The 15,031-nt window shown below is 39.7% G+C and overlaps 1 protein-coding gene across 2 annotated transcripts in view; it reads left to right on the top strand.

Annotated features, from left to right (window-relative positions):
• Positions 1 to 15,031, top strand: part of KCNK10 (potassium channel, subfamily K, member 10) — a 60,077-nt gene that overhangs the window by 31,118 nt on the left and 13,928 nt on the right. For both annotated transcript variants that reach the window (XM_009083361.1, XM_009083360.1), the window contains 2 exons: positions 2,865 to 2,982; positions 5,602 to 5,762. In XM_009083361.1, coding sequence (XP_009081609.1) covers positions 2,865 to 2,982; positions 5,602 to 5,762 — 279 coding nt within the window. The remainder of the gene's footprint in view (positions 1 to 2,864; positions 2,983 to 5,601; positions 5,763 to 15,031) is intronic.

Here is a 15,031-nt window from a genome sequence, read left to right as displayed (position 1 = left end):
CCCTACTCCAATATAACCTGAGGATGCAGCTCTTCAGATCATTGCTGCAAAGCCTGTCTGAGGTTTCACAGATGGGAAACTGTTGTAAAATCTTATGGTCTGTGTGAACTGGGAGAGTCTTGATAGTGGTAGTGTCCTTGTTTGAGTTTTGTGTTAGTTTTCATCTAGCAGGATACTTCTGTGTAGGTGGACTTGTGTGGTAGTAGTAAGGCATCCTTTACTTGTTGCATGCCCTGAAATTGCTTTTGTAAATGCTGTTAACTGCAGCCTGCTGGCTGCTCTTGCCTTGCTGCTTCCTTTCTGTCCTCCATCGCAGTGTGCAAAATACTGTGTATTATGAGATAGCGTTGGAATAGTTGGATATTTATAAATGAATGATGTCAGTCAAGCTTCAAAGAAAAAATGGATTTGTTCTGGATGAGAAGGGAGCCTGAGAATCTCAAAGCTATCTAAGGCAATGGGACACTCCTTCACTTCAGGGGTTAGTGCTTGGCCCTAATAGACTTGCTAAACTGTATAAACTCAAATGCGATTAAAGTGTTGTAATTAGCTCGCTGGCAGTCACACACTCAAGGGGAAGGCAAGCAGCATTCCTTGGCAGGAATAACATGCCAGGGTAGCTGACAGTGTGTCATGGCCTATTTAAACAGGCAACCTGTCTGTTATGCTGATTTATGCTTGTCTGTGTAAACCAACACATGATCTCTGCTTTCACACCACCTGCAATATGCCAGCAACTGGTGCACAAGCCCTTTCAAAGGGTTTGGTCCTAAACACTTCCTTTCTCCATATCCCTGTTTCTTGAGGTATGGACAGGTGCTGAGGAACCCTGGCTTACTGCCCACATGAAATGCAACCAGTCCAGCCTGGAGCTTGGTCGTGCTGTAGTTTCACAACCAGCTTAGCCTGGCATGTAGCAGCTCTGCTTCAAAAAAAAGGCTGTCCCATACTGATCTCTTTAGATATACCTGGTCTCTTTTGTTGCCCGTGTGTCTCTTCTCCCACTCCTTTCCCTTTTTGTGATGAATAACTAAAAACTGTAAAGAAAAGTTCAGAAAGCTGAAACTAACCAAACTAAAAAGGCAGTAGGGACACATTTGTGGCCATGAAGTCAGTTGGAAATACAGGCAAAAAATGAATGAGCAAAAGTGCAAAATGGAGGGGGAAGAAAAGAAAAAATGTGGTAAATAAGCCATAGGAGGGAAGAGATGAATGAGGAGAAAAGTGTATGATGAAAGCTAGGAATAGAAGAGGTGTTAAATGGATGGATTTAAAACCACAAGAGAATGAGAGATTGTAGAAAAGATCAGGAGAGAAAGCATAGACATGAACAGATGAGAAGTGGGGCAGTGGTAAGATAGAATGGTTAACCTTGCTTTGCACATGGGCTGTATAGGAGAAGGTGAAATAGAAAATCACAGTGACAATTTATAGATCATAAATCAGAGAGAAAAGAGAACTGGTTAAAGAAGTGGAATAAGAAAAGTCAAAACAAACCTGTATTGATGGGTTGAACAAAGTCTGAGAGGATATAAGAGGCAGCACTTTGCTTCTCCTGTCGAACCCAGCAATAAGTTCACTGAAACTACCAAGGCTAAAGTCTGGTGGCAATATTTAGGAGGAGGATCAAATAACAGAGTGAGAGAGAAGGAGAAGATCCGTCAGTAGTACGAGTAGCATGGTAACAACAACACGAAGTGAGGTTGGAGCAGAGTGGGAGAAAGGTGAAGAGCTGAAAATGTTAATAGGCAGAAAGAGAGAAGCTTGGTTCCTTTGCAGGGGTTTTATGGAAATTAATCTCAGTTGGGAACATTTGGAAAGGAGAAAAGCAGTCATTTTAGCTTCTGTTCCAGAACGAGGTCTGAATTTTGTTGTGATGGACAATAGCGTGTATGAGATCTACAAGCAACTGGAGAGTACCTGCCAAAGGGCACTTCAAAAGTGAACTTAGAGCAACTCAGATGAATATGACAGATGCCAAAGAGAGATATATTTCTGTACTTTGAAGGCTTGTGTGTTTATCTCTCTTCCTTTGGACTGTGAAGCTACAACGAAAGGCAAATGATACAATATGGTTCATTTTTAGAAATTCCCAAGCAAACATTCAGCAGGCTCACATGTCTGCCTGGTTTGATTCAGTGCTATGTGAGACACAGGACATTGACCAGGAAGCAGGATAGCTACCTCAGCTTCTGCTCTGGATTTAGTTCATTCAAGCCCTGGCTGGGAGTCTCTGTATCATGCTGTATTTGTGGACATATGATCGTGTCCAGTGTGGCAACTGGCAAGTTTGAGCTGATCACAAAGTTATTTCATGATGTTTCCATAGTTAGCTTATTTGTTAATTTCAAGTGGGATATATATATATATACACACACCATAATTTTTCTTTAGTTAGCATAAAATATAAATTACTTAATCAATAATTAATTGTCTGGGAATTAAAATCCTTGGCTGACTAGCTTCGGTTGACTTCACAAACTTTATTTGTATTTATTTACCAGCCTTCTAGCTGCTTCTAACATCAGCTGTTCCCATTGGGGAACTTTTCCTCTGTCAGTAGTTACTACAAGAACAGTATTTATGGATCAATTTGTGGTGTTGGTCCTCTACTTCTCATTTGCTTTGTATCTGTTCTCACTTGTTTATGCATTGTATCTTTCTTCCACGTAAATGGCTGTTTAGTTCAGTTGTGTATTGAACTTTTGTGTACAGAAGATGCTACTATACTCTGAGCATGTATTAAAAAGCTTAAATCTAAGCTGTTTCCACGGTCCTGGAAATTTCCCTTTGGAACCCATACCAGCTTGTATAGGATACAGTAAGACATGCGTAAGGCTGATTTGTTGTCTCTTTCTTTGCAGCATGCTGTTGAGGCTGATAATGCAGGAGTCAGTCCCATAGGAAACTCCTCTAACAACAGCAGTCATTGGGACCTTGGAAGTGCCTTTTTCTTTGCTGGAACTGTCATCACGACTATAGGTATGTTTATTGTTTATTTTAAAAAATACATAGCACACTGAGACCAGGGTAATGAAATAAATTGGTGGAAGGTAGACTATGAAGAAATAAAGTAGCTGAACTGTATTTCTCTCAGTTAGCAGAGGGCATGCCTCTGGCATGTGTCAAGGGCATTGGGTCTCTGGGTAAGTGGCAGAAGCTGTTTAAATTAGGGTAGAATAGCAATGCTGAGCTGAAAGCAGGTGATACTGATGCAGGCTTTATAACCCTGATCTTGATGTAGGTGCAGAGGGTCTCAATTTTCACTAAAAAGATCATGAAGCAGTACCCAATGAAATAATTATTCTCTGGTTGCTGGGAATTTGAATTTTAATACTAGAGATGAATTTGCCTATAAGGGTAACTTTCTTCCTAAGTACATCAATTAATTTCGGCTTATGCTCTGAAGTTTGACAGAAGCAATTCTTCTCATACCCTACTCCTTGTAACTGAAAATGTATTCTCATAAGTATTACATCCCTTTTAAAATCCTTACTCACTTTCATATTAATAATTGGAAGGAATTCCACAAATGATACTTTGTGTAAAAAACCCCTCACTTCCTATTTTCCTTTATATAATTCATGGTCTTGAATTATTGACACATTTCTCTCTATTGAATGAAAAGTATACTGAACTGCTCCATTCACTTTTCTTGAAACACTAATTTTAGTATAATAATTATTCAGGCCCTTATCATCTGTCTTCCCATACATTGTGTCCAATGTATTTAATCTCTTGATCTCTGAATAGCTTAGATATGCTAAAGTTTTTATTTTCTCCTCTGTGAGCCAGTCCCGCTCTTGAAGAGTCTTCAAGTGTTCAACCAGCTGAGACTTCAGAAGATGGTCTGCAGGAAAAAGAAAATAAACTGATAACATTGATGATAAAGTTAATCTGCTGATAATTGTGCAGTAGTTTTATAATTTTTGGCTTGATTTTGCTGCTGTCATAGTTAAAAATCAAGAGATCTGATTATCTGGAAATCACTGGCAAATGGTTGTTTTTTTAGTTGCGTTGCCTTTAAGTATTATTCTGCCTTAAATATTGGATAAAGCACTTCTCCACATTACAACTGTGATGCACATACTGGTGACAATCATATCACCCTTCATTAAAGTGTGAGAATCTGACTGAATTCTGCAGGTTCTTTATGCAGGTAATAGAACAAAAGAAATCCTTTGGCAGTTAGAAGACTTGCTGTGGAGATCATCTCAAATAGTGAAGTCTGTGCCTTTGGCTCTGCCTTTTCTTTGTTGTCAGAGTGATGAGGAAAGAGTCATTGTGTAGAGCATACTCCTCCCTGCGTTCCTCTATATATTAAGCTACTTTACTGTGTATTTTTAATGGTAGCATAAAACCAGCGGGTGGCAAGAAAGAAAACATTTCTGATTCAAACACAAGGAAACCCTCCCTTAATATTTGTTTACTCAATAGACCCAAGTGACAAGCTTTTAAATTACTCATTAAAATAAATGCCACTATGCCTACATAGTTTACGTAGGCATGTTCATTGACATCTGCTATTTAAATAACTTATTGAAAAGACCTTGGATTTTTGCCTGTGTTTACTTTGAATTCTCCATTACAGAGATTTTTTATAGGCTGCATAGAGTCTGCATATTGTATTAGGGCATGAAAGTGATTTTAGTTTATTCACCAGAGGCCTGTTAGGGTTCCTCTTTGGCAGAAACTCATCAGACTACCTGGTCAGCCTCAGTCCACTGGCCTGTGGAGCCTGATTTGCTTGGACTTTGAGGAGAAATCTGGGATCCTGGATGCAGCCATGAAAAGGAGAGCAGGTTATGGGGCAGGCAGTGTGTTATGTCAGCACAGTCCTTTCACCAGCCCATGAGACACAGATATATCCAGTGCCAGTCCCACCAAACTAACAGGATTAGGACCTGACTCTCTTAGAAATCCAGCTCTCTGGATGCTTTATTTCATCAGTTATTTGTGAATGTGTGCTAATTGTTAATATTCAAATAATTATCTATAGTTAGACTACAAATCTCTATAACATGAGGTGCAAATATTACTGTCACAATTCTTTCTTTTTTTTCTCTTTGACATTTTAGCAGAAATACCATGGCTACTAGAGTCATAATGCACTACTGGCTAAAGAGTTCAAGGGCAGATTTGCATTTTGTGGGTACTGTTTGAAGGCTGCAGTGTAACTAGTCAGTATGATGAGGGGCTGAGGAAATTATGAGCTAACCACTGAAAATGAGCCTGGTCAGGTGAATCACACTCTTGTCAGGAAACCATCGGCACAGGCCAAGAACAGCAGCAGCACACAGGCACCAGGCCAGCGTGGTGGGATTTTTGTGCCATGATGCCAAGCTAGATGAATTAATCAAACAACAGTTTTAGATAGGCTGAATCTATAAAAAGTATGGGTAACCAAGGCTACAAGAAGAATGGAATGATGGGGGGTAGCTTGCCTGGGAAATGAAATCATGGCATGGACAATCTATAAATAGGAATTCCAGGTAGAACAAAGGTATGCCTGCAATAAGAGCAGTTTTTTAAAACCTATTGGGTTTGTTCTAAGAAGATGTGTATAAGTTCTGGGTGTCTGACAATTGTTTTTCTCCTCAGGGTTTGGGAACGTGGCCCCAAGCACTGTTGGAGGCAAGGTTTTCTGCATCTTGTATGCCATCTTTGGGATTCCACTGTTTGGCTTCTTGCTGGCTGGGATTGGAGATCAACTTGGAACCATCTTTGGGAAGAGCATTGCAAGGGTGGAAAAAGTTTTCAGAGTAAGTTCACTGTCAGTTTTTTGCTTGTGTTGTATAGCTTGCTTTTAATTCTGTTGCTATTACCTACAGTCCTTTTTGCATGTTAGGCACCATGAAATATTTACATGTCTAGCTGAGATGATGGGTAATGTCCTTAAGGGCCTTTGTAGACAGTGCAGAGAAACAGACCTCTAAGTGGTGGTGCAAGGGTTATAGATCTGGTTCTGAATTTCCTTAGTGAAGGTATCTCTGGGGAATTTATCTCCTAAGCCAGGTTCCTTACAAGGAATGTTTGTAAAACAGTCTTCAAAACACCACAGGTTGCCCTGAACATGTACATCTAACATTCACAGCAACATTCACTGAAAGCCGAGAGAAGATAGCGGTGCTGTAATTTCTGGAGGAACAGGGATGCAGAGTAGGTCCTCACTGTATTACTAATAAAGCCAAAAAGACTTGGAAAGCAGGATTAGTAGTGTGAATGTGAGCTTGGGAAGAGAGATGGCTATGTGATATGCCTTCACTGCGAGAGGACAGATATGTTGGAGTAAATCTGCAGCTCTACTACAAAAACTTATGTAATGCCACTAACTGAAATCATCTTCATGGTATTTACCTGCCCTGACTACCATGGATACTTCCTACCCTAAATTTCTGTATAGACTTTCTCATATGTAATTTCCCCTCATGTTGCCAGTACCCTCTATTTTTGAGTCTGTTTCACTGTAAGCAGTTCTTTTTCAAGCAGTGCCACAGACCTGGCAAATGCTCAAATGCTGTTTTGCTAATTTGCCAATGGTTCACTTCAGGGATTCTCTCTTTGAGGCAGAACTTCTAGAAGTGACCTGTGTGATGCTTCCCTTGAAGGTGGCATAATTGAAGGTAAGTCATTCCAGTGATGGAGTGGATGAGAAGCTGTCCAAGCTGGTTAGTTTAACAGGTATCTATTTCTAAACCATTCCCACAGAGGCAAGCAAATTAGTTGTAACTGTTTTGGAAAGGAAGTAATTAAGTATTAGAATGGAGTATGAGCAATTTCCATTTTGATTAAATAACACTGAAGTGTCCCAGACCAGCCATAAGTAGTATCTCTCAGGCTAAATGTGGAAAAAGGTGACTAGTGATTATGGGTGAGTAAGCATCTGTCTGGAAAGCACTTGAAAAGGGCCTGTATTTTCATTAAATGAAAATAAGGTTATTGAAAAGTGTCTCAGGTCAGTCTTGTAAAAACAGAACTAGCTAAGATCCCTAGTTTCTTTTTTTTCCCTACCTTTATATTATTCCTGCTTTACCTCAGTGAAATCTCTGAATATTCCAGCCTGCTTCTGCCCAAGAAAAAAAGACAGTATTAAAGTCATTATATGAATTGAGAGTCAGAAAATCTTTGATTATTTCTCAGCTGAGTTTTGGCTTTCTGGGTGACATACACAAGGCCATTAAACTGTCAGCATGATAGTTTCTGATTAAAATAATCAGAGAATCACAGAATAGTTGGTGTTGGAAGGCACCTCTGGAGATCATCTAGTCCAACCTCACTGCTAAAGCATAATGCATACTTGACATGAGGTATTTTAAGATTCACAGATGAATGTTGATATCAATGTTTCATACAGATTATAGCCCTTTGGCACATAATGTAAGTTCTTTTGGTATTCAAGGTACTCCTTTTTCTTGGGTTAGTGCAGTTGCTTGTTTTTGTAGCCATGTAAACTATTTCTTTTCCTCCTTCCTATTTTGTCAGCTTTCAAAGGAATTTAGAGATCTGTGGCCCTCTTGTTTAGCCAAGATGTATATTTATTCCTTTGATTATGATTCTCATAGATCCATTACATATACATCTTTTCTTCAGTGATTTGCTGGACATGGTTACACATAATTTCCTTCATTATTTTCAGTAATGAGTTTCAGCTATTTGAAATATTTCTGATATAGTTTACAATTTAAATGCATCTTTGTCTTAATAGCAGTGGTTTCACTTTAAATGATTACTTGCATAACATTTGGCATATGCAGAATATAATAATAATTTTGACAATTATGTAATTTATTATCACATTGTGTTTACATTGTTAGGCTTCATAAGTGTTTGGAGCTAATCAGATGAACCCACAAGTGGAGTAACAGTTCTTGATTTAATCCTGAGCACTGAACAGAATTTAGTGCAATGTGTAACTGTTGTTTCTTACTTTGTAACTGTCTCTGTAATGAATTCTAATTCAGCATGTTTGTGGGTGTAAAGCTACCTGCTACAACATTTACAGAGGAGGTACAGGTTAGGAGAATAGTTAGCAAGAAACTAAAAGGAACAAATACAGGCCAAAAGGACAAAATCAAGTGTTGAGTGGTGTGCCTGACAAATATTTTGGAGCTAGCTGAGGGCTCACTGAGTGTGTGATGATCTAGTGATATTACAAATTGAATTTCCAGAAAGCTTTTAACCAGTTTTCTCATCAAAGGCATGTTGTTTTGAAAAGTAATTAACAGAAATGGCAATCAGTACTATTTCTGCCCCCATGGGTCTTGTAGTGGGGTCTTTAAGATGGCATTCACCAACTACCTGCATTATTTGTCCTCAAGGGCAATTTGGGACAGTCCAGTTTGTTGTGGAAAGGATGGGAAAAACTTTGCATGTGTATAAGGCGTCAAGTTTCCATGTTCATATGCCTCAGCACTCTGCTTCTGTCTGTATCCAGTTGCTGTTGTTTATCCCATTTACCCTTAGAGATGTTGCATTGCTGGTGTCAGTACAGCCAAGAGTTTCAGAAATCCTTGCAACTTTCTCATCATCTGTACAGGTGGATGGGAATTGAAGGCAACTTTATCTTGCATTGTGGTTAGGCTCATTTTTGAAGCTAGGTAAGAGGCAGTATGCATCCTCTGGGAGGTGGGAAGGAGAGGAAGGTGTCTCTGTTCGCACAGCAGTCTTCATTCAAAGCATTTCCTTAACAGGCCTTTTGCTCCATCCAGCAGTGTATCTGTGAGCATGGAGCCCATGCCATGCAAGGCACAGCTTGCCCCAGGCATCCCCCAGCATAGCTGGAAAGATGAAAGGAGGATTCCTCCCAGAGGAGTTGTGCTAGTGCACTTTGCTGCCTCTGACATGACCCATGGAGAGCCCCACCAAGCCTACCTAAATTAGCATCACAAATTAGAGCCTAAAAATCCCACATTTAGTTATTGCAGTGGTCAGCCCACGCACTCTGTGGGAATTTTAAGAACAATTTGAACTCTATAAAGTGAGAAAGAGATCTACTCTTATCCAATACACACTACCCCCACAGTATTGACAGAATATTTCAGCAGAGAAGCTGGACACATGCCACTGCTCATATTGTAATCCAAAATGTTGCCACTATTTCAGTGTGTAACTAACCAGGAAGACAACTATTCATTTGTGACTAGGTAGGGCTGGAAGTATTTCACTGGAAAATAATGTGTTGTGAAAACTGGAACTCTTTTGTGTACTGTTTTAGAAAGGGAGGCACTGACAGAGTGATGATGCTTGGGATACAAAGATGTATCCCAAACACCATGCATTGACTAGTCTATGCCATCTGTCTCCCTGGGGTAATTATGTTTGGTACATAAATATTAATTTAATAAAAGAATATAAATAACCATCAAGCAGGTCAGAGACACAAAACAAAGCTTCCCTCACACGAGTCTTATTTTCCCTGCATGTCCCATCTTCAATAATCTGGAACAGAACCTGGCTCCTAGTCTGTTCTTACAAGTGTGATTCTCTAGAAAATGGGTATGTACAGGACTACCTGATTCACTATATACACTGGTCACAAGCATTCGATTTCTGGGTCCAGTGATGAATCTGTTCTCCCATCTCATCTGGGAAAAGCATGTACACACTCAAAATCTAATTAAAAAGTTGATAATCCTTATAAATAGTTTTTCACCTGGTGAAGCTTTCCAGACTCAACAGAAATGAAAGATGCATGTCAAGGTGGCATAAAACCCTAAAAGTATATTTTTATCTTAGATATGTCAGGGATCTTAGTAGCAACCTGTGAATGTTTCTATAATAAGCAGTAGAACAAGCCCCATCCTTTTGGCTTGCTCTGTACACACAGAGGCTGCAAGCACCTAAAGATAGAAAGGAAAGCACTCCATAGGCAAAGTACACCGTTACAGAACAGAGCAGCTGTCATTATTATGAGTTAAATATAGACTAAATTCAGATAGTCTTTATTCAAACCTTGAACGAGTGTTTAGACTCACACCAGAAGTAGATGGGATTAGCATAACCTGAACGGTCTTCCCTCATCTTGCAGCTCAGTGGAGACGTTCAGCCTAGGTCCAATGTGCTTCTGAGAGCACTCCAGGATTTTCTGGCTTCCAAGGTGAAGCCACTGTGAGCAGTTCTGGACTTGGTTGTTGCTCTCACTCCTGTGGCTTACAGCAGAATGCTGAGGACAGGTCTGGCAACACAGCTAGTGGAGTGTGAATTGCAATACAGGGATGTGAGAGACCAGTCAGAGACATGGGTGGTGGCAAGGCTGCACCACTGAAAATGCTTTGCTCTGTGCAGAAAGGCAATGCCTGTAAAAAACTTGTGCTTCACTGAACCAGGGACTTGTGAGAACACACATCTGCTACCTGTCTTTCAGGTTTTCAGCTTAGAGAACATGTTTTGCTCTAGTTTTGAGAGATGCTTGGTATGGAAGTGATAACCCCCCCTTTTTTATTTTTGTGAAAGGCAGCAGTACATATCACCTAACCTTGGAGCAGTCCTAGGAAAAGTAGCTCTTAAGTTGGCAGGTGGGGCTGGAGCTGGGGTATGAGTAAGACAAATCCCACTGAGCTGGTGGAAAGCTTTCTTTTAGCAGCTGCCAAAGCTCTACCTTTCCTAAACTTTGTTGTTTGTCTTTCTGAACACATCAGATCTACCCTAGCTACTCTTTCTCTTAGAGATTCAACTTCTTTTTAGATTGTTGTCTTTTCTGATCTCTTTTTTACCATAAAAGTGACAGGAATTGGATTGGAAAACAGAACCTGAGAAAGCAACTTTGTACAAGAAAGTAACACTTTAAAATGCAGTCTTTTTTTCCTACCCTCCCTCTTTACCATCCTTTTGCTCTATTATCTTTCTCTTGCTCCTCCTCTTCTGTCTCTTGGCTCACATCAAAACTGTGGCATACTTGACATCAGTGCAGGACTATTGAGTCAGGTGTCAGCAGTTTGCTGTTCAAAGTTGTTGTTTGAGGTTTCCTTAAAGTACCACATTTACTTCTTCTTCCCTTGTGCCTCCCATAGCCCTGGGGCCCTGTCTGCTTCCTCCCAGAGAGCCCCTACCCTGCACTTTCTCTTCCAGCCTCATATCAGCATCAGTTCTTCTTGTTTTTGACAACAGAATCAAACTGTCAGATGAGATAATTTCCAAAGCCAGAAATTCAAATCCAGATCACTGCTTAGGCAAACCAGTGAAGTCATTCTGGATGTGCACTGGTGTTACTGAATTCAAAATGTGGGACATAGTTAATAGATAAATGTGCTATAATCAAATTGATACCTTAGACAGTATGATCCTATTTCTAGTTCTGAATACATGGCCTGACACCTGCATTTCTGAGCAGATTAAGTTAATGGGAGACTGATGGAAAAGTTTCCTCTCTACTTTCTAACTTCTAATCAAATTATACCAAAAATCAAGACAATCTCTTTTGTTTTATTGCATTGCATTACTAGCCAGCATCAATGTGTTATTACATCAGCTGCTAAAACCCCATATTAACAACTTATCTTTTTATTTATTAGTTCATTGTGTTTGTCTATAAGTAAAAAAGTATTTTTTTTTAAAAAAAGTTTTGCATTCACTCAGCAACTTCCAAAGAACTGTCCAGTGCCATGATCAATCTGCCATCTGGTGGCATCCTGTTTCTGGGCAGAGATGTCAGGACAGGGTGTGAACTTCAACCTACTGGTGCACATTCACAGTACTATTCCTAAATTATACAAGATTTATAAGCTGAAAGTTCAGTGTTCAGAGTTTAGGACAGGGTGTGAACTTCAACCTACTGGTGCACATTCACAGTACTATTCCTAAATTATACAAGATTTATAAGCTGAAACCTTACATTTCCACCAAAACAAAATGGCTAAGAAATATAAAAAGACAGTGATCAGAAAGGTGATCAAAAATCCTAGTAAGATTTTCTTACTGTTGCAGTAAAGACAGTAGATTTATTTACATATCCGTTATTGGTTATTAGCACTTGGATACCACAGAAGCCAAACAGGAGCAGGGCTTCAGTGTACTAAGACTCTGTGGAAACACTGATTCGTAAACAGTATTTTTGAATGGACAGGAAAATATATAGGAGTGGCAGAGGGAGCTGGGGTTGTTTAACCTGGAGAAAAGGAGGCTCAGAGGGGACCTTATTGCTACCTATAACTACCTGAAAGGAGGCTGCAGTCTGTCTCTTCACCCAGGTAACAAGTCATAGGACAAAAGAAAATGGCCTCAAGTTGCACCATGGGAGGTTAAGATTGGATATTAAGAAAAATTTCTTCACTGACAGGGTTGGAATGGGCTGTTTAGGGAGGTGTTGGAGTCACCATCCCTGGAGATATTTAGAAGACATATAGATGTGGTGTTCAGGTTTAGTGGTGGACTTGGCAGTGCCAGGTTAATGGATGGATCTGAAAAACCTTTTCCAGCCTAAATGACTCTATGATGGTATGTCAGAGGAATTTTTCCCTTATAATTTCCAGAATTCCCTTTCAAAAGCAAAAGTAATGTTTTACATGAACTTAGTTATCTGCAGGAAAACTTTGAGAAGAAATGATGCACAGGCTTTCCTCACACACAAGATGACCTTGTTACAGAAAGACTAAATGTGATCTAGCCTTGGAGAGAATGATTACACACAGCAAGAGTATGCTGACTTAAAACGTTTTTCATTTGATTCCTCTTATTCTGTGTCTCTCTCACAAGTTGGGAGTTCGATCTTTGAAGCTACTTCTGTTTTGCTCAGGAAAAGAAACATCTTTCTAGAGAGAGTTTGCACAGATAGAAGTGGTTTAGAGCACTGATTTACAAACCCAGAACAAATACATGCAAACAATCTCAGCTTGTGATCTGTTCTTTTGCCTGTAACACCTTAAAGGTCCATCTCAGAGTCACACTTCCCTGATCAAAGTTAAAAGAGGGCTGCTTGTAGGTCAGCAAAGGATTGTTTATGCATTTAGATACTTATCTGGTGTTTATTTCAAGTAGGGATGCACCTGACTGTACACTTCAAATCTGAGTGTCCTGAAATTTAGGGTGATTTCAAACAAAATCTGCTCCCAGATCTGAATTTTGCAGTTAGTAATACTAAGTTTATGGCTACACACATAGCCAGATACTAACAGAAGAGATCTGTGGCCAGTGTGTTTTCCTTTATAATCCCCATAAAGCATATTTGGCTAAAAATGAACTTTACAACATTAGAATAGTAAAAAAATGTAGGTACTCTCTAGTGCTTGCTACTGATACATCCATAGTGCCTGACTAGTCTGGTGCACATTTTAATTTCATTTTCAGTGCCTCTGTTTTAAATCCAAAGACATGCTTTTTGCAAGTTATGAGTTAAGTGAAATTCAGGAATGCAAGTACTGCAATAATCCACAAATTGCAGGAACTGCGTGGGCTTTATACAAAGAGCATGGCAGAATGAGCAGCTTGGAAGAGCAATACACAGCAGTCAGCATGCTGGGCATGCATGTACCAGAGTCAGGAAATGCTCTGCCTCTTTTTATTTCAGCTTGTCTTCCTCATCAAACTTTATTTAGATCAAAAGTAACTGTCTTTAAAAACACAGCCAGTGCTGAGATGTTAGACTGTTAGGGATCATTTGTCTCTAGCAGTTTAAGGATGATGTGCTCTCCTCAAGAAAGCAGACTTCAGCACAATAACTTTTTAAGCGTATGGAGATTCAGACAGTTTATCTCCCACCACGCTGGAGTGGGTTGTGAACCAGTTCTGATGGGTGCACTCCTCCCTCCACCCTCTTGAAAAGGAGTTTCACTATGCAGAAACAATAGGGCATGTTTCAATCCTTTCAAAAATTATTGTCTGACAACTGTTTAAGACAAAATGTATGAGCACTCCTGAAATCCAGTTATCAAGATGTGTGCTCCAGGTTGGAAAACTTTGGCTGCATTCTTCTCTAGTTCATCAGTAACGTATCTGTTACAGAGGTAACTGTTAGTCTCTCTGTTCTGTACAAATGTATTCCTCTCTCTGCTTCTCCCTGCCTGGGCTCCTTCAATGCCCTCCTTTACAAGAGCAGTTCTAATTGCTTTTCCTGGCTGCAAAGCAATCCAGACACAGGGCCATCTGGACTCTTCACTGGAGTATGTCTAGCAAGGGCAGGAGCGTGACTGTAGACTCTTACAAAGTTGAACTAGAGTATGAAAGGTAGGAGTGGTAATTTTACAATGCCTGTCTCTGAAATACTTTTCTCTTGGAGATACTGCAGGCCACATCTTTTTTTAGGTTTCTAATAATTGTTTTAATTATGGTGATGAAAAGATAGCAGGAAGTTTTATTTTAGCTTTTGATCATCGCCTGCTTTAGTAGTTCTCATGCTCCAGTACCAGTAGAAGATACAGGCAAGCAATAATTATGTGCGTGAACAAAACAACTGATGGTGCAGGTTGTGACTTCATTACATGCAGTGACTCTTCATCAACCAGAGCCAGTTTGTCTCTGAATTCTTTTTAGTTTCAATTAATGTCTTGAATATGTTGGGTTTACTCTTTAGGATCACTTACCCCCTCCATTATATTTGAGCTGCAGGAAAGTATCTTTTTCTGCACAGATCTAAGATAGGATGCTAGTACTAAAAAATCCATTAAAAAATCTATGGATCTCAGCTTTTGGCATTTTATGCCTTCTAACTGGGTATTTAATTCAGTTAGTGATGCTTACACCTAACGTGCTTCAAGGAAAGCAACTTAAGTGCTGCAAACCTTCTGTTTATTTGTTTTTATCTTCTGGTCTTTGATGCTGAGTTTATATCTAAAGCTTATGTGAGCTGGCTGTGGAGCACATCCTTCCTTAATTCTGCAAGTCAATAACCTCTTGCAAACTGGCATTTAATTTAAGGGTTAATATTAATCTGAACAGTTACATTTAGATCTTGACATCTCTAAAAGATCTTTGAAACATTTTGGTTTTATCAACAATGTCTGAGGGCTTGCAAGAAGAACAGCATCAGCCTGAGGCAACTTCAAAGAGAGGATCATGAAAGGTCTTGAAGTGAGTCTACCTGTACAGAGAGCCCCAGGAG

The sequence above is a fragment of the Acanthisitta chloris genome, unplaced genomic scaffold (genome assembly GCF_000695815.1).
Source record: "Acanthisitta chloris isolate BGI_N310 unplaced genomic scaffold, ASM69581v1 scaffold1211, whole genome shotgun sequence".
Taxonomy (NCBI): Eukaryota; Metazoa; Chordata; class Aves; order Passeriformes; family Acanthisittidae; genus Acanthisitta; species Acanthisitta chloris.
Note: the sequence above shows the minus strand (reverse complement) of the source record. Positions and strands in the feature narration are given on the sequence as shown.